Source organism: Pituophis catenifer, unplaced genomic scaffold, assembly GCF_029215685.1.
Source record: "Pituophis catenifer annectens isolate HBS135680 unplaced genomic scaffold, rPitCat1.0.hap2 SCAF_9, whole genome shotgun sequence".
Taxonomy (NCBI): domain Eukaryota; kingdom Metazoa; phylum Chordata; class Lepidosauria; order Squamata; family Colubridae; genus Pituophis; species Pituophis catenifer.
The window spans coordinates 10,273,333-10,287,673 of NW_027256889.1; the positions used below are offsets into that span (position 1 = coordinate 10,273,333).

At 41.6% G+C, this 14,341-nt stretch overlaps 1 protein-coding gene across 1 annotated transcript; it reads right to left on the reverse strand.

The window, feature by feature from the left end:
- Positions 1 to 3,498: 3,498 nt before the first annotated feature.
- Positions 3,499 to 13,884, reverse strand: PROSER3 (proline and serine rich 3). The gene is made up of 12 exons (XM_070949892.1): positions 13,843 to 13,884; positions 12,666 to 12,774; positions 11,856 to 12,154; positions 11,524 to 11,669; positions 10,622 to 10,683; positions 9,710 to 9,789; positions 9,437 to 9,570; positions 8,080 to 8,267; positions 6,397 to 6,900; positions 5,514 to 5,685; positions 4,559 to 4,640; positions 3,499 to 3,840 (listed from the first exon to the last, which is right to left on the reverse strand). The coding sequence occupies exons 1-12, from the start codon at positions 13,851 to 13,853 to the stop codon at positions 3,774 to 3,776; spliced, it is 1,854 nt and encodes a 617-aa protein (XP_070805993.1). The 5' UTR covers positions 13,854 to 13,884; the 3' UTR covers positions 3,499 to 3,773.
- Between the last annotated feature and the right edge of the window lie 457 nt (positions 13,885 to 14,341).

The following is a 14,341-nucleotide window of genomic DNA, read 5'->3' on the forward strand; positions in this document are numbered from 1 at the left end:
GCCAATTTGAACCCAAAGCCCCTCCCCCTGTCTTCTCTCGGTACGCATCAAAAATATCCTACGAAGGCCAGAAGGACCATCGTTCTTACAGAAGTTTAGAAGATCATTTTCCAAATCTTTAATATCCATGAATGAATGCTTTGTGCGTTGGTGTAATCCTGTCCTAACACAAGCTGATGTGGCTGTCATCACAAGTGGGTCACGCCAAGGTAGACTGACATAGTGAGATTCCAGTACCTAACGGAATAAGTTATTTCTCAATACGGGTCCCAGCTGTATCGTCTGAAGCATGGATCCTCCCAGGTAGCTCACAGGGAGGTCAATTGAGATTCAGGAATGCATTAGGTAAAGGTTCCCCTTGCACATACGTGCTAGTCGTTCCCGACTCTAGGGGGCGGTGCTCATCTCTGTTTCTAAGCTGAAGAGCCAGCGCTGTCCGAAGACGTCTCCGTGGTCATGTGGCCGACATGACTAAACGCCAAAGGCGCACGGAACGCTGTTACCTTCCCACCAAAGGTGGTCCCTATTTTTCTACTTGCATTTTTTACGTGCTTTCAAACTGCTAGGTTGGCAGAAGCTGGGACAAGTAACGGGAGTTCACCCCATTACGTGGCACTTGGGATTCGAACCTATGAACTGCCGACCTTTTGATCAACAAGCTCAGTGTCTTAGCCAATGAGCCACCACGTCCCTTCAGGAATGCATTGAGGGAGCCCTATTAATCAGCAATCACCTCTCCCACTCTTTCTGATGCAGTTAGTGCAAAATAACAGGTAACAACCTCAGTGCTAGAAGGGGGCACCACTACTAGTGTTGATAATACTTACATTGAAAATGAAATCCAGAGCCTGGATAGCTCTGCAGACAAAAGCACTGTAATTTAACACCAGCTGTCTGCAATTAAAGTAAGTTCGAATCTTGCCAGGCTCAAGGTTGACTCAGCCTTCCATCCTTTCTAAGGTAGGTAAATTGAGGACCCAGTTGTGGGGGCAATAAGCTGACTTTGTATAAATATACAAAAGGATGAAGGCTATTGCTTAACGCACTGTAAACCGCCCTGAGTCTCCGGAGAAGGGCGGCATATAAATCAAATTTTAAAAAAAATAATAAAAAAAATGTCTGCAAGAAAACCACCAAGCTCAGAGAGCACCAAGGACCCCACAGATTAATCTTGAGCTGCAAATATTCTCTTTGATCGGTACAGCTTAAGTCCTCGACTGATGACCACAATTGAGCGCAACGTTTCTGTTGCTAAGCAAGACTGTTCGGTGAGTTTTGCCCCATTTGGTGACCTTTCTTGCCACAGTTGTTAAGGGAATCACTGCATTTCTTAAATTAGTAACATGGTTATTAAGTGAATCTGCCTTCTTCGTTGACTTTGCTTGTCAGAAAAAAATGATCACCTGAGTTCGGAACATTGCAACCGTCATAAATATGACTCAATTGCCAAGTGTTTGAATTTTGATCACATGACCATGGGGATGCTGCAACGGTCATAAGTATGAAAAACGGTCATAAGTTACTTTTTTTGTGCTGTTGTCACTTTGAACAGTCACCAAATGAATGGTTGTAAGCCAAGGACCCACCTGTACCATCCTGGGATCCCCATTCACCTATCTCTCTTATTTTTTTCTACCTTCTTATTCCAACAAAATTAGGCTTGATTCGTACCGCAGTGTTACACTCAGGAAATGATCAACATCCAAGTTTTGCTCAGAAATGGCCCCAACCTCCATCTCAAGGAACCAAACAGAATTTCTTGCTGTCTCAGAAGGTCTGTCTTATCCTGTTATTTATATTCTCTCGATCATCAAAAACACTCTCCCAGAATTTCATCTGTGGGATACACATGAGCAACTTTCTGTTGCTGTGGCTAATGCACTGGAACCATCTTAGCCTCTCTGGGTTCTTTTAATGCTCTTCTATGGTCAATCAATTTTTCCTATCAAAGCTATTTTCCAGATTTTCTGTATCCAGTGAGAAAAGTGCTTGGTTTGCAAAAGGACAATGTTGTCATTTACTCTCAACAAGAGTAGCAAGAATGTTACTTTCCGAAGGTCCTGGTCTATAAATCATCCCGTAGCGGTAGTTTCTATAAATTGGAATTTGGCACATGATGGGTGATTGGGCATGAAGCCGGCTGGGTGACCTTGAGCCAGGCACTTTCTCTCAGCCCTAGGAAGGAAACAATGGCCAACCACTTCTGAAAAACCTTGCCAAGAAAATTGCAGGGACTTATCCAATCTTCGAAAATCAGACAGGATTGAACAGAAGGGGAGAAGATGATGCGAGTAGCCTAAACTTTGTACACACACACACACACACACACGTGAAACGGCACAACTGAAACTCATCTTTCAGCCCATTTCTTCCTTCTTTTCCAAATCTGCTTGATACTGAAAGGATCCTTTTTCAGGAATGCAACATAGTCCAGGAGCATTGAGATTGAGACATCTAACTTCAAGTCCTCACTTGAATACAAAATCAAATGGATGATGTTGGTTGTAAGTGTGAAAAATGTTAATAAGATACTTTTTGGATGTTATCACTTTCAAGGGTCACTAAGTGAACTGTTTGTAACTTGAGGACTACCTTTACTGGGCAGAAGTCACTTTTTGACTGCTGACATAATCTCCAAACAGGGATCCAACTATTTAAAGCGGGTTTATTTGCAATAAAACAATTTTTTAAAAAATTGTATGAGGACAGTTGAGTAAGCTATAAAAGGAGAAAGTCTAGAAAAACAATAGAAGCAGTTCACACTTGAATGCAACTGAAGTTAACTTGCATATCGTTGGGTAAGGTACGTTCAATAAATCAGTAGTTGCAAAAGTATCTAGAAATCTGACTTGTGGGCTTGAACCTGCATTTTGGAAATTTGTTTCCCACCCAATGCTCAAGACAATTAACAATTTTTTTATATATAAATAAGTTTGGCAGGCAAGAATCATGACCCCGTAACTAAAAGACCCATAACTGTGTGAGACATCCTTCTCAGACTGAAGCTGGCCTGTATTTATTTTCCTTTGTAGATTCTGTTCATCTGTTTATTTTCCTGTCTTCTCCAACTTGAATTCTGGTACTGTTTTTGATCTCATATTGGTTTCCCAGCAGGTTTAATTATTTTACTAAAAGATGTCATAACGGGTTTTATGGATTTTTGAAAATATTTTGATGTTTGATGGACTATCAACTGAAAAGATGGAATTAAAAAAAAGGAACAAGCTAAACTTAATTTGGGTTCGAGGGTGAGATCTTTAGCCTTCTTTTCTGTTCCAAAACAAATACTCTTTTCCCCCTTCCCAAAAAGATTCCCTTTGTTCTTTGTACAAGGAAATATTCATTCCCATTTCTCTGAGACAAATGAGTTTGAACTCCATTGATCCACTTTTCATTAGACGCAATGTATCTGGCTAGAGTACACTGCAAATTATCACAATTTGTTTTGATCCAAAAATACACATTTATTTTAAATGCAATGTGAAATATACACCGAAACCATGGAAACAGCACACTGAATATAAAGTGGAGGCATCCCTACACATCATCGCTTGGCTATTCTGCAATCCCAAAATATCTTCTAGGAAAATGCTGGCCTGCTAAGGGCAGGCAGACATCAAAAACCACTAGAGTTAATAAAATAAATAAATAAAAAGCACCTTCAAAACCCTTTGACTGAATTCATCCTGAAGTGCCCGATAATGCTGGGCTCGAGCAATGCCTTGAGGGAGGGACCTTAAACCACCTTTCAACAAAGAAAGCACAGGAGGTGGTCATCGGTGAGAGACGCCCTGATCAAAGGAGTTACTTTCCATCTGAGTGATCTGGAAATCCACAGCTCTGCAAGCAAATGAAACATAAATGCATGCCACTTTCAGGGCCAGAGGGCACCAGAGCAACATAAAACATGAAACCAGAGTTAACAGCAGAAAACAATAGCCAGCAGAATCCGATAGATCTTGAATGGAACCACGGTTGAGAAGCAGGGAGCAATGCAACTGCACCCACAAGAAAGCAATGAGCATTCCCACCCTGGGTTCTAGAGAAAAACCAACAAAGCTTAAGCAAGAGATGCATGTACATTAGACAAATTTACATGGTTTGCAAAATTTGTTCTCCTTTTCCAGAACAAGCAAGATGACAAACTTTACTGAACATTTTAAAAATAAGCTGGCAGTTAAAACTCTGAATTTTTAAATACTGTACTCTGGCACTCAGAGCATGCTTTCCATTTTATATAGGAGGCCTAGGAATTTGAATTTTAAACAGCACTACCAAAAAAAGAAAACCCCTATAGTCAGATGATCAAGCTGAATTCACTCAGTCCTGTAAGATGCTTCTTGCAGCTTTTTCAGAATTAAATACACACCTTCCTGTCAATACCCAGAAAAGTACTAGAGGGGAATGGATAACGATCACTGTGTGTTACAATATTAGAAGGTCTGATGAAACTAAGGAGAGGCAGATTCCATTTAATGACTAAACAGTTGCTAGAAGCACCTCTGAAGAAGTCACCATCCCAAATCCTCCAAGCATTTGGGGAAGGATGGCTACTTACCGAAGCTCGTTGCGCAACGATTCCCTCTGACCTCTCAACACTTGTAACAGAGGGTCGTCTTCAAATTCCAAGCCATCTGAGTCTACACAAAAGAAAAATAGCATCTCTGTTATTTTAACCATCTCTTTTATTTTAAGCCACTTCTGTTAAATTCCACCACTAACTGTCCCCATTAAAGCCAAGCCATATTTCTGTTCCTAGGGACGCCATTGTATCCTTTAAGCCCAATTTCTTAGGATCTCTTTTTTTTCACTCCCTCACAAATACAGAATTCTTCAACTGCTGCAGCCTTCGTCTTGACTTCCTTCTCCCCCCCTTTCCCCTTCCACTGTCCAGATCTCACAAACCTTTCTGTCTCTTAATTGAACGTGACCGGTGCCTTTGGCTCTGTTCCCATCTGCGCTGGCTAGCAAGGGAATGACACATGCTGAAAGGGTTCCTATTAAAATAACCATGGAGCAGCATCCAGCCACTACGGTTGGAGCTTTCAACAGCTTCCTGCTTGGATCAGGGCTATGCCAACTAGGAATGCAGTCAGATTGCAGAGCAAGCCAGTAAAATAAAACATACATGCTACAGCTATGCAACATGACACGGTTTGTTTGTATCATGCCTCTTTCATGTGTTCGTCATCTCATTTCCAACTAGATCCTTATTTCTTCCCAAGTATGATTAACTTAAGTTGTAGAGTTCAAATTAAAATCACCCCTTGCCCAAGAGAAGCACTGCAGAGCGATCGCACTCTACCCTCGTGCCCCGGGACAGCCAACAAGGGAATCAGAACCTTGACCCACATCCCAGCTTGATGGAAAAACTCCCCAAGTGGGAAGAATAAAATTGCACTTAGAAATGCACAGCAAAATGCAGTGTAATCCCCCTTCTCAAAACGGCTGCTGCGATGAAGATCCCCATGATATTCGAGCCACCTGTCCTGTCCCCGTGGATTCTACTATACCTTCAGCCTGCTCCAGCAGTTGAGCAGCCATGCTCAGGAGTTGGGGATGGGTGGGAGTGACAGCGTTCTTTGGAATAGCCTCCTCTGGACCCAAAGTTCTTGAGCTTCTCTTTGGTTTGTCCCGAGGAAGAGCTGGAGAATCAGGTGGGGAGAAAAGCCTTTCGGCAACTACCTGGGCAAGACAGAAAAAAGGAAGCCCGTTCAAACTGCCTTCTGTTCTCAGGACCCGAGTAGGAAAGTAGACACGAAAGAGGCTAAAGCTGACCTGCTTAATGCTCTTACGAATCCTGTTGCCTTCCTTTCAAAGGTAAACAATAGTGTTTCTGTGGGATCAGGCCAAGAGGCCAACTAGACGAGTCCAGTGTATTTGGGTTGCACACTGGCCAATCTAATGAACTTAAGGCCCCAAGATTGGAGAAGAGAGGCAATAACTTCTTTCCTTGGAACATAATCTTAAATCATTGTTCTAAAACACCCAATGACATGGGATCTTTACAATTCAGTATTATTCAGTTGGCCACCTTGATGATCCCAGGAAGACACGGCTACTTTAAAAACATATATGCAGCACTTCATGAAGGCCCGTACATTTTGAATCTGAAGCACTGCAGTTCTATTTATGAGGTGGCGCAGTGGTTAGAATACAATATTGCAGGCAAACTCTGCCCACAGCCAGGAGTTCGATCCTAACTGGCTCAAGGTTGACTTAGCCTTCCATCCTTCCGAGGTCGGTAAAATGAGGACCCAGATTGTTGCGGGCAATAGGCTGACATTGTAAACTATGAAGCACTATGGGGCGGTATATAAATCTAAACACTATTGCTAATGCCACTGAACTGTTCTGTGATAACAATCAGCCAGATGGATGGATTAGGGATTGTACCTCTGATAGTACATGTTGAACTGAATGCTTTGTGGGGCTGCGTGTTGACTGTCTGGGGTCTGGAATTGGTTTTGCTTGACTCTGCTTGTCTCTGCAAAGCCCTGATCTTCTGCTGAGTTTCAGGTGCATTCCCTGGTCAGATGGAGCTGCCTGTTGAACATGACGTGAAGTTGTCCGGCCCAAAGACTCATTGGCTTTTGCAGGTCTTGAGGGAGATGTTTCCAGGTAATTAGGAATATGGTCTTTTTGTGGGGTCGGATCCTTCACAATTGGCTCATCTCTGCCTTCAGAACCTCCAGTTACCACTATCCCATTACTGGGGGAAATGATTTCAATACGCTGCCCAGAAGTGACTCCATTCCTCAGCATGCCTGCACAGGAGCAAGGATGGCACTGACTCTGGGTATATTTAATATCTAGGTGGGGCTCGGAAGTTGACAACACTTTTTGGTCTGTGTCCCTCCGAGGGGTTGGCTCAGTTGACTTCAGAACTTCTCTTTCCATCTGCAAGGTGGAATAAAAAAATATTTAAGAGCATTTCTGGCCTTCAGTTCCTAGCACGCAATGAAGAAGTGCCTATTGCGAGAATAAACCAAGAATTCCTTCGAATTCCTTCATCAGCACAGCTGTTGTCTCCTTTGTTAACATTGATGTTGAGTTTTACTACACAAGAAAGTTAAATACTACTATGATGTAATTGCCGTAAGCCATTTTAACTAATATATGTCTTCACTGACTCATACAGAAGTCATTTTACCAATATATGCATTATTTGAAATATTCATTATAAACATCTGGTTAATTTTGAACCAAAATCAGATATCTTATATGCCTCTTTTGCCATGAAGTTACACAAAGATGAAAGAAAGCAGTCCAAAAGTTATCAGGAGCCATAACACCATGTTCTTTCCCTTAATGGAGCATTCTGTATTTGCCCTGTCAATTTTCTTGACATGCAACACAGGGCTAAATTCCGCTGCTGACTTTCAGATAAAACATAACCTAGGCTGCTTGCTAAAACATTCATGAAAATTAAACGTTCTTGGGCCGGAGAGTATATGTGGAGCAGGTGTGGGTTCTAAATTTTTTTACTACCGGTTCTGTGGGCGTGGCTTATTTTGTGGGCATGGTTTGATGGTCATGTGACAATTCCTTAGGATTTAGCAGAGGTACTGGTCTACCAGACTTTTAACTGCTTGCAGAGCTGTACTGGTCTACCCATTTGTTTTTGGTCTACCCATTTGTTTGCACTGGTCTACCACCACACTGCCTTTTAACACTGATCAGCTGTAGGGCGGCCCTTTGAAGTGCCATGGCAAGAGTTTAAACAGTTTTTTTCCTTCTAGCCAATCAGCTGGGACTTGGAGGCAGCGAATAGATTGGGGGCGGGGCCAGGCAGAGGTGGTATTTACCGGTTCTCCGAACTACTCAAAATTTCCACTACCGGTTCACAAGAACTGGGGAGAACCGGTAGCAACCCACCACTGATGTGGAGGTGGATGCATGTGTGCGGTTTGCAGAAATAGGTATTTTATGAAGATGTTTCTTTTGCATATGCTTGTACAGCAGTCAATTCAAAATCTTCAATTCAATGGAATGAAACAGCCTCTGGAAAGAAAGCCTCTCTTCATTCCATCAGTTCCAAATCTACACGTATTCCACTAATTGATTTCAAATCCTTACTTTTCCAGAGGCACAGGTTGGTTGGAAGCACAGATTCCTCCAAACTTCAGGAGGCATTGCAGCAACGACTTTGCTTGCTTCCTCCATCTTCCGTCGCAGGCGCCACTGGAATAGAATGTCATCTTCTGGTTTTAAAGAGTGGGCTCTATTAGAACTTGGAGTGGTATGATAAGGAAGAACTAAGCTTTCTGGAAAAAAAAAGACATTGTTATGAATTGGAAGTCATCCGTGCAAAAGAGCTATATGAGTGGTTCATGAACGTCTCATATAATTGTAGAGTTAAAAGGGGCCAATAGGTTCATCTTGTCTAATCATCTACAAAGTTCAGGGAAACCAAGCAAGAGAAATGGTTGTCCACCTCTTTGTAATGATCTTCAGAGATGATGAATACACAGCCTCTATAGGTGCACTGTCCCATTGCTATACCGATGTTACCATCAGGAATTTTTCCTTATATTTAAGCAAAATTATGGTTACTGAAAATTGTGTCCCTTTATTTCTGCTCCTAGTTTCTGTAAACATGGAATGTGATTCTTGATCATCTTCCCTCTGACTTCTCTTTATGCACCCGAATATGGCTATTATACCTTCTTTTGGGATTGAACATGCCAAATTCCTTCACCCTATCTTTACCAGACATGTCATTAAATCACTTCCCTCTTGTGAACTCTGCCTAACCTGGCAATATCTCCTGGAAAGGTGGACCCAGAATCAGATACAACTCCAGGTGTAGTTTAACCAATGCCAAGTAGAAAGAAATAATTATTCTGAGATCTCTGATATCATTCTCTTTCTAATGCAGCCCAGAAATGCAATACCTCATCTAGCAGCTGTTTCAAGTTCAACTTGTTATCAATGACCACATTCAAATCCTTCTCAGATTTAAGGTTTCCAGGCCCTGAATCCCCCATCTTTTATCTACGTCCTGCATTTTTTCCCTTCGTTACAGATTCATTTTCATAAATAAATTTACATAGATCTTTTCTGATTGAACATGGTTCTCCCATTCCCCTTTCACTCTTTAGCCATTTCTTTCACTTAGACCTGCCAGAGTGTTTACAGCATGACTACTATTTTGAGACAACCCAGGAGCAAAATACAGGACACAGAGGTTTGTCTTACAAACAGTGGTTTATATACAAGACTTCTATATACATATTCACATGGTAGGCACATACCAGGCAAGCAATCACTCTTCAGCTCTACACAGAGAACTGCAATGCAGATAGAACACAACGAGGAGACTGATACATGAAGAGAGAGAGAGAGACACCCTCTCATGGCCTCCCTTATATAGACAAACTTATAAATACCTCTTGGGGGGGGGAATCATTCTAGATCACAGATCTCGCCCTACCTTTGACTTGGTGTGCTGCAGGATGTTGTAGAGCATGTTGAGGCAAGTCTGGGGTGCTATTTGGGTTGGTGGACGTAGCAGTAGAATCAAACCCCTCAGAGCTTACAGGCCTGAAACTACTCAGTGGTGAGATGCTATAAGCAGAAGACAGATTGAAAAAGGCATCTCGTTAGGAAGGAAAGAGGGGAATATCAATTTCCTGAGACCCCAAACAGAACTGGAAAATGGCATTGGTCTATCGGGTGATGGACAAAATATAAATCAGGCCAGTACCTTCTGCTTATGACCCTAGCTGCTCTTTCCTGCAGGCTCACTGTCTCAGCGTCAAATGCGGAAGCGGCTTGCATTTCTCCCTGCAAAGAACGTATAAAGAAAGTGTAAAGAAAGAGAACTCTATGGGGGAAAGCATGCCAAGATTTTGCCAGATGGAGAAGAGTGGAATTTTTGACATCTTTGGAAATGCACACCAATGCAAAATATGTAAATTATTGGGGGATGGAGGGAGATGGCGGTACTATGCAATGTGACCATGGAAAGTAACTCTCATGTAGGCAGAAGGTAAAGGCAGAAGGGGGGGGGAGGGGGAGGAGATAAGGTCATCAGTAACAGAAAACTCCTGAGACAGAGGCAATGAAAAGTTGTCTGCTGCTCATTGTAGGTGAACATTTTTAAAGCAAGATTTCCCTCCTCTGGAAATTCAGAATTTCTAAAAGTTCTTAAGTCCTTGATAAAAAGACAAGGAAGCGAGTGGGGGAACGAAACTCGAGAAATCTAATGAAACACTGTAACACATCTTACATTTTTCTCTACCTAGAGCAGAGCAATTACTCAGAGTATGTATTTGACAAAGCCTATGCAGCCACATTTCATCAGATGTATCTGATGAATGTATCGACTGCAGTTCTATTCTGGCCTCCCTTAAAGAAGCTCAGGGCCGCAAAGATGGGCACATTCTCTTTTATTCTCACAGTCTGAAGGAGGCAAGGCTCAGAAGCCACCTCAACTCAACGTCATTCATGTAGGCTGAGCTTTATGGCGGATAAGGATTGGTCCCCACTGTCAAATACAGCTTTCTCAACTCTCTGGGCCCAAGGCTACCCATAAGCTGGAAAAACAGAAAAGAAAGAAGCCAGCAGAGTTGTGTTACTTTCTGCCTCTTGTCTAGGAGAATATCTTGTTACTCACCAAGGCAGTTTGAGTCAGGATGGGACTGAAAAGAGACGACCTCACTTCACTCTGGCTGTTATCTGCAAAGAGACGTCTCCATTAAAAGTGAAGGATTTATATAAAGCAATCATCTTTCTAAAGGAATAACTTTTCAAAATATTTTACATACAAAGAAGAAGGAAAAAAAAACAAATCACAGGATGCTTCAATGGGTTAGGAAATTCTTGATATTTGCATCAGATGTGATGGAAATATGGAGCTGCAGAGTTCCCTCTGAACCACAGTTATCACCTACACGCCTTTCCAGCAGGTCTACAAAAACTCTATGAACAGACCACTTGCAGGAAATGCTAGGATGCATAAAACATTCAGGAACCAAGAACATTATCCAAGTCTCTTGCCATTCTCAGGATCCCTTCACTATTACTTTTATTAAAAAAAAACCTAATACCAATGCCCAATAGTTACAAAGTGGATGAAGACAATGCAGTACTTGTTGTCCTCTTGACAAGGCTGTTCATTATCCACACTTGCTAAGAATTGTTAACAATACTTCATGTCTCCCAACTGGGAACTGGAAAGTAGAGGTTGCCCAAGGATAACATGACCCTGTGTGCCTACAGCCATATTTATAAACTTCCAAATGAAAAGTTCTTCCCATCTATTGCCACCATCCCTGTGCTTAATGCAACTTTTATTTCCACAAGAAAACTCAGACTTTGCCTTGGTCTGACAAAAGCTCTGTGTCCCTAAGAACTGTATTCACACATTGTGTTAAAAGTCACAATGTGGTTGCTTATTTTGGCATAGCAAAGTGATATGAACTCAGCCACTGCTCCAAATAAAACATGGTAAGACAGACGATGACTGAGTACAACGCACGAACCTAGCCAGATTTCTATTCTTTTGGATTGAATTACCTGATGATAGCGATGCTTCCTTCTTAGAGTATTCTCCATCTGGGAGAAATGAGTGGCTAAGCCACCAGAACTCAGTTGAACCGCCGCTAGATGCCAAGCGCTCTTTACGATCAGTGGGCTTCCCGTAGCGAAACCGCTCAATATACCTGCCAAAGGAAAGGAAAGGAAGTTTGGCCAATAGACAATCATCATCTTCAGGTGGACCTGAAATCAGGACTCTAAGGAAAAAGGGTCAATAGAAAAACAACCAAGGCCATCATCTACAAAGCCCATTCATCTGTTCCTCAGCTTCACTCTGCCATTTCAAAGGTGACTCTTACAACTGGACTCACTTGGCAATAATGGATTCACTGTCTGAGGCAGAATCTGGGAGCTTTTGTGCATCCAGGGTCTTAGCCTCTGATGAATGCTGTGCTGGAAGATCCTTTTTTCCTTCTGAAGTCAGGGAAGAAGAACTGTGCTCAGTTGAGGGCCATGACTCATTGAAGGGGCTTGTGGAATTCGATTTAGGGGGCTTTCCCTCATGGGAGCTGGAGTCAGGCAGTAAATGAGGGGATGAAGCACTCAATGGTTCTGGCTCCTCAGGAAGGACAGAGCACTTCTTATGTTGCAAACGAGATGGGCTCAGAACCTAAGAAGTTAAAAAAATAAAGAAGACATGATTCCCCCTTGGCATGGAAATCAGAGATCCAAACTTCAGAGACCATAGCTTCATTCCATGAGACTTTATACATCACAGATTCCTGTAGATGAAATCTTTAGAATTGTCAACCATAGCCTTGTGCTTTAAGACATCTACTTTTATCTTTACATTTCTGGAAAGAAGGCTAGAGGACTGGCTCAAGATCTTTGTGGCTGAGTTGATTCAACCTGCTCTCTCTAGGAAAAGGCTAATGATTTGGCTATACCCATCAGCTCCCTGAATGTCTAACTCCTGCAGGGAGGTGGCTCTTCTGTTTCAGCCTTCAGATCAGAGAAAAAAGGAAAGGGAGAAAAGTCTTTATTCCTAATAGCTAGATTCCCAATTCTTATCATCCAATTCCATAAGGATGGATCACCGGAGATCTAAAAGAACAGTCTGCTTTCAGTTGCTGTTTGCTTTTCCTTAGAGACCACATGGCATGACTTTAGCCTCTTCTCACCGTCTGTTGCTTCTTCTGCCTCAACGGCTGGGCCTGGGAGGGATGATAATGGCTTCGGGAACTGGATGCCTCCAAAAAGGGGCTCCCAAGAGTGCAGAATACAGCTAGACTGTGAGTAAACAAGAAATGTCAATTAGACAAGTTTCTACATTTACCATTACACATAACCATGGGGGAGTGGGGGGAACCTAACTTTTTGGAATCTAGGAGAAAAAAAAATAGCATGGACATGATAATATGGACCTTTTGATGAGATTGAATTACATATTGCACAGACTGAAATGGTAGAACTGTGAGTGCACCAGACAAATGAAATTTACAGGGTCCACAGTTTTAAAAACATACACATCTAGAAAACCAGAATATCAGGAGAAGGATGCCTCTAAACCTTTCTCTCCAGGATGTGTTATTAAATAAGATAGGGTTTATATATTGTTATTTAGGTTTCTAAGAGCATTCAAATTTCCATTTTTAATCCCTAACTTTTGTTTCTTTCTCAGTTAACAGGAAAGACTCTTAAGCTTCTCCCAAGGAGACTAAGACAATATTGCCAAAAATAAATGTGTTAATGGCAGCAATCACATCATAGTGTGCCACTCAGTGACAATCTCTGGGAAAGCTGAATGAGTGGATCCAAGCACATCTGTGCCCTGCTTTTCATAGGGTTCTGACTGGATAAGATGGATTGTGGGTGAACTCCAGCATATCTATAGCTGTACTTTACACACTATGGGAAATGAGGCTGCCAGAATAAAGTGATATAATTCAGAGTTGTTCCTTTCCTCAGTGCATTTAGCAACATGGCATACAGAGAAAGATTTGTATATTAGAAATATATGAATATATATTTGTATATATATTTGTATTTGTATATATGTATTAAAATGTCTTCTCCTTGTTGTTTCCAATGTACAATTTTTTTTAACAGAAAGAACCTTAAAATTACATTCCTCTGGTATACCCAGAGCTCTATTATTTCAATCTGTGTACAGTAGTTGGATTTACAGAGAAAGTCATATTAAGGTATCACTTCATTTCGGACTTATTATACTGATACTTATTATACCGGTATACCGGATATTACCGGACTTAAATACCGGACTTATTATACCGGTACTTATTCTATTCACCTTTGCCACAGTATTCCAAGACAAAAAGTAGGTACCCACTCTTGTACCTAGAATCCATTGTTTTCCACGAGGATATTTGCAGAGAGCTGGTTTAAACCAGGCTGGAAATATATTTGCCTGCTGTCCTCATGAAAATGATGTCAGGTTTTCCAAAGTGTGTTCTATGAGCAAACAAACAGAAGAAGATCCAGTAAATAATAAATACTTAGGGCATCAGACAATTTAATTCTTTTGCCTAGTCTTGGCTTTTGTGGATTTTCAATTTCTCTTTAGTTAAGTTTTGGTAATGATGATGAAGATGCTTAATGCAAAGATGCAGACTCTTTTGTTCTGCTAAGGACCATCCACTATAGAAGGAAATTACACACACACACAAACATATATGTGCTACAAAGTTTTTGCTTTCAGTGCTCCCTCCAAACCACCATCTTGGCCCCAAGAGTTTCTGCTCAACCAATGAATATTATTAAAAAAAAACAAAAAACATGTTCCTCAGGTCCAACCCCATAATTTGAAGAATACATATGAACAGGTTAAAAGCTAACC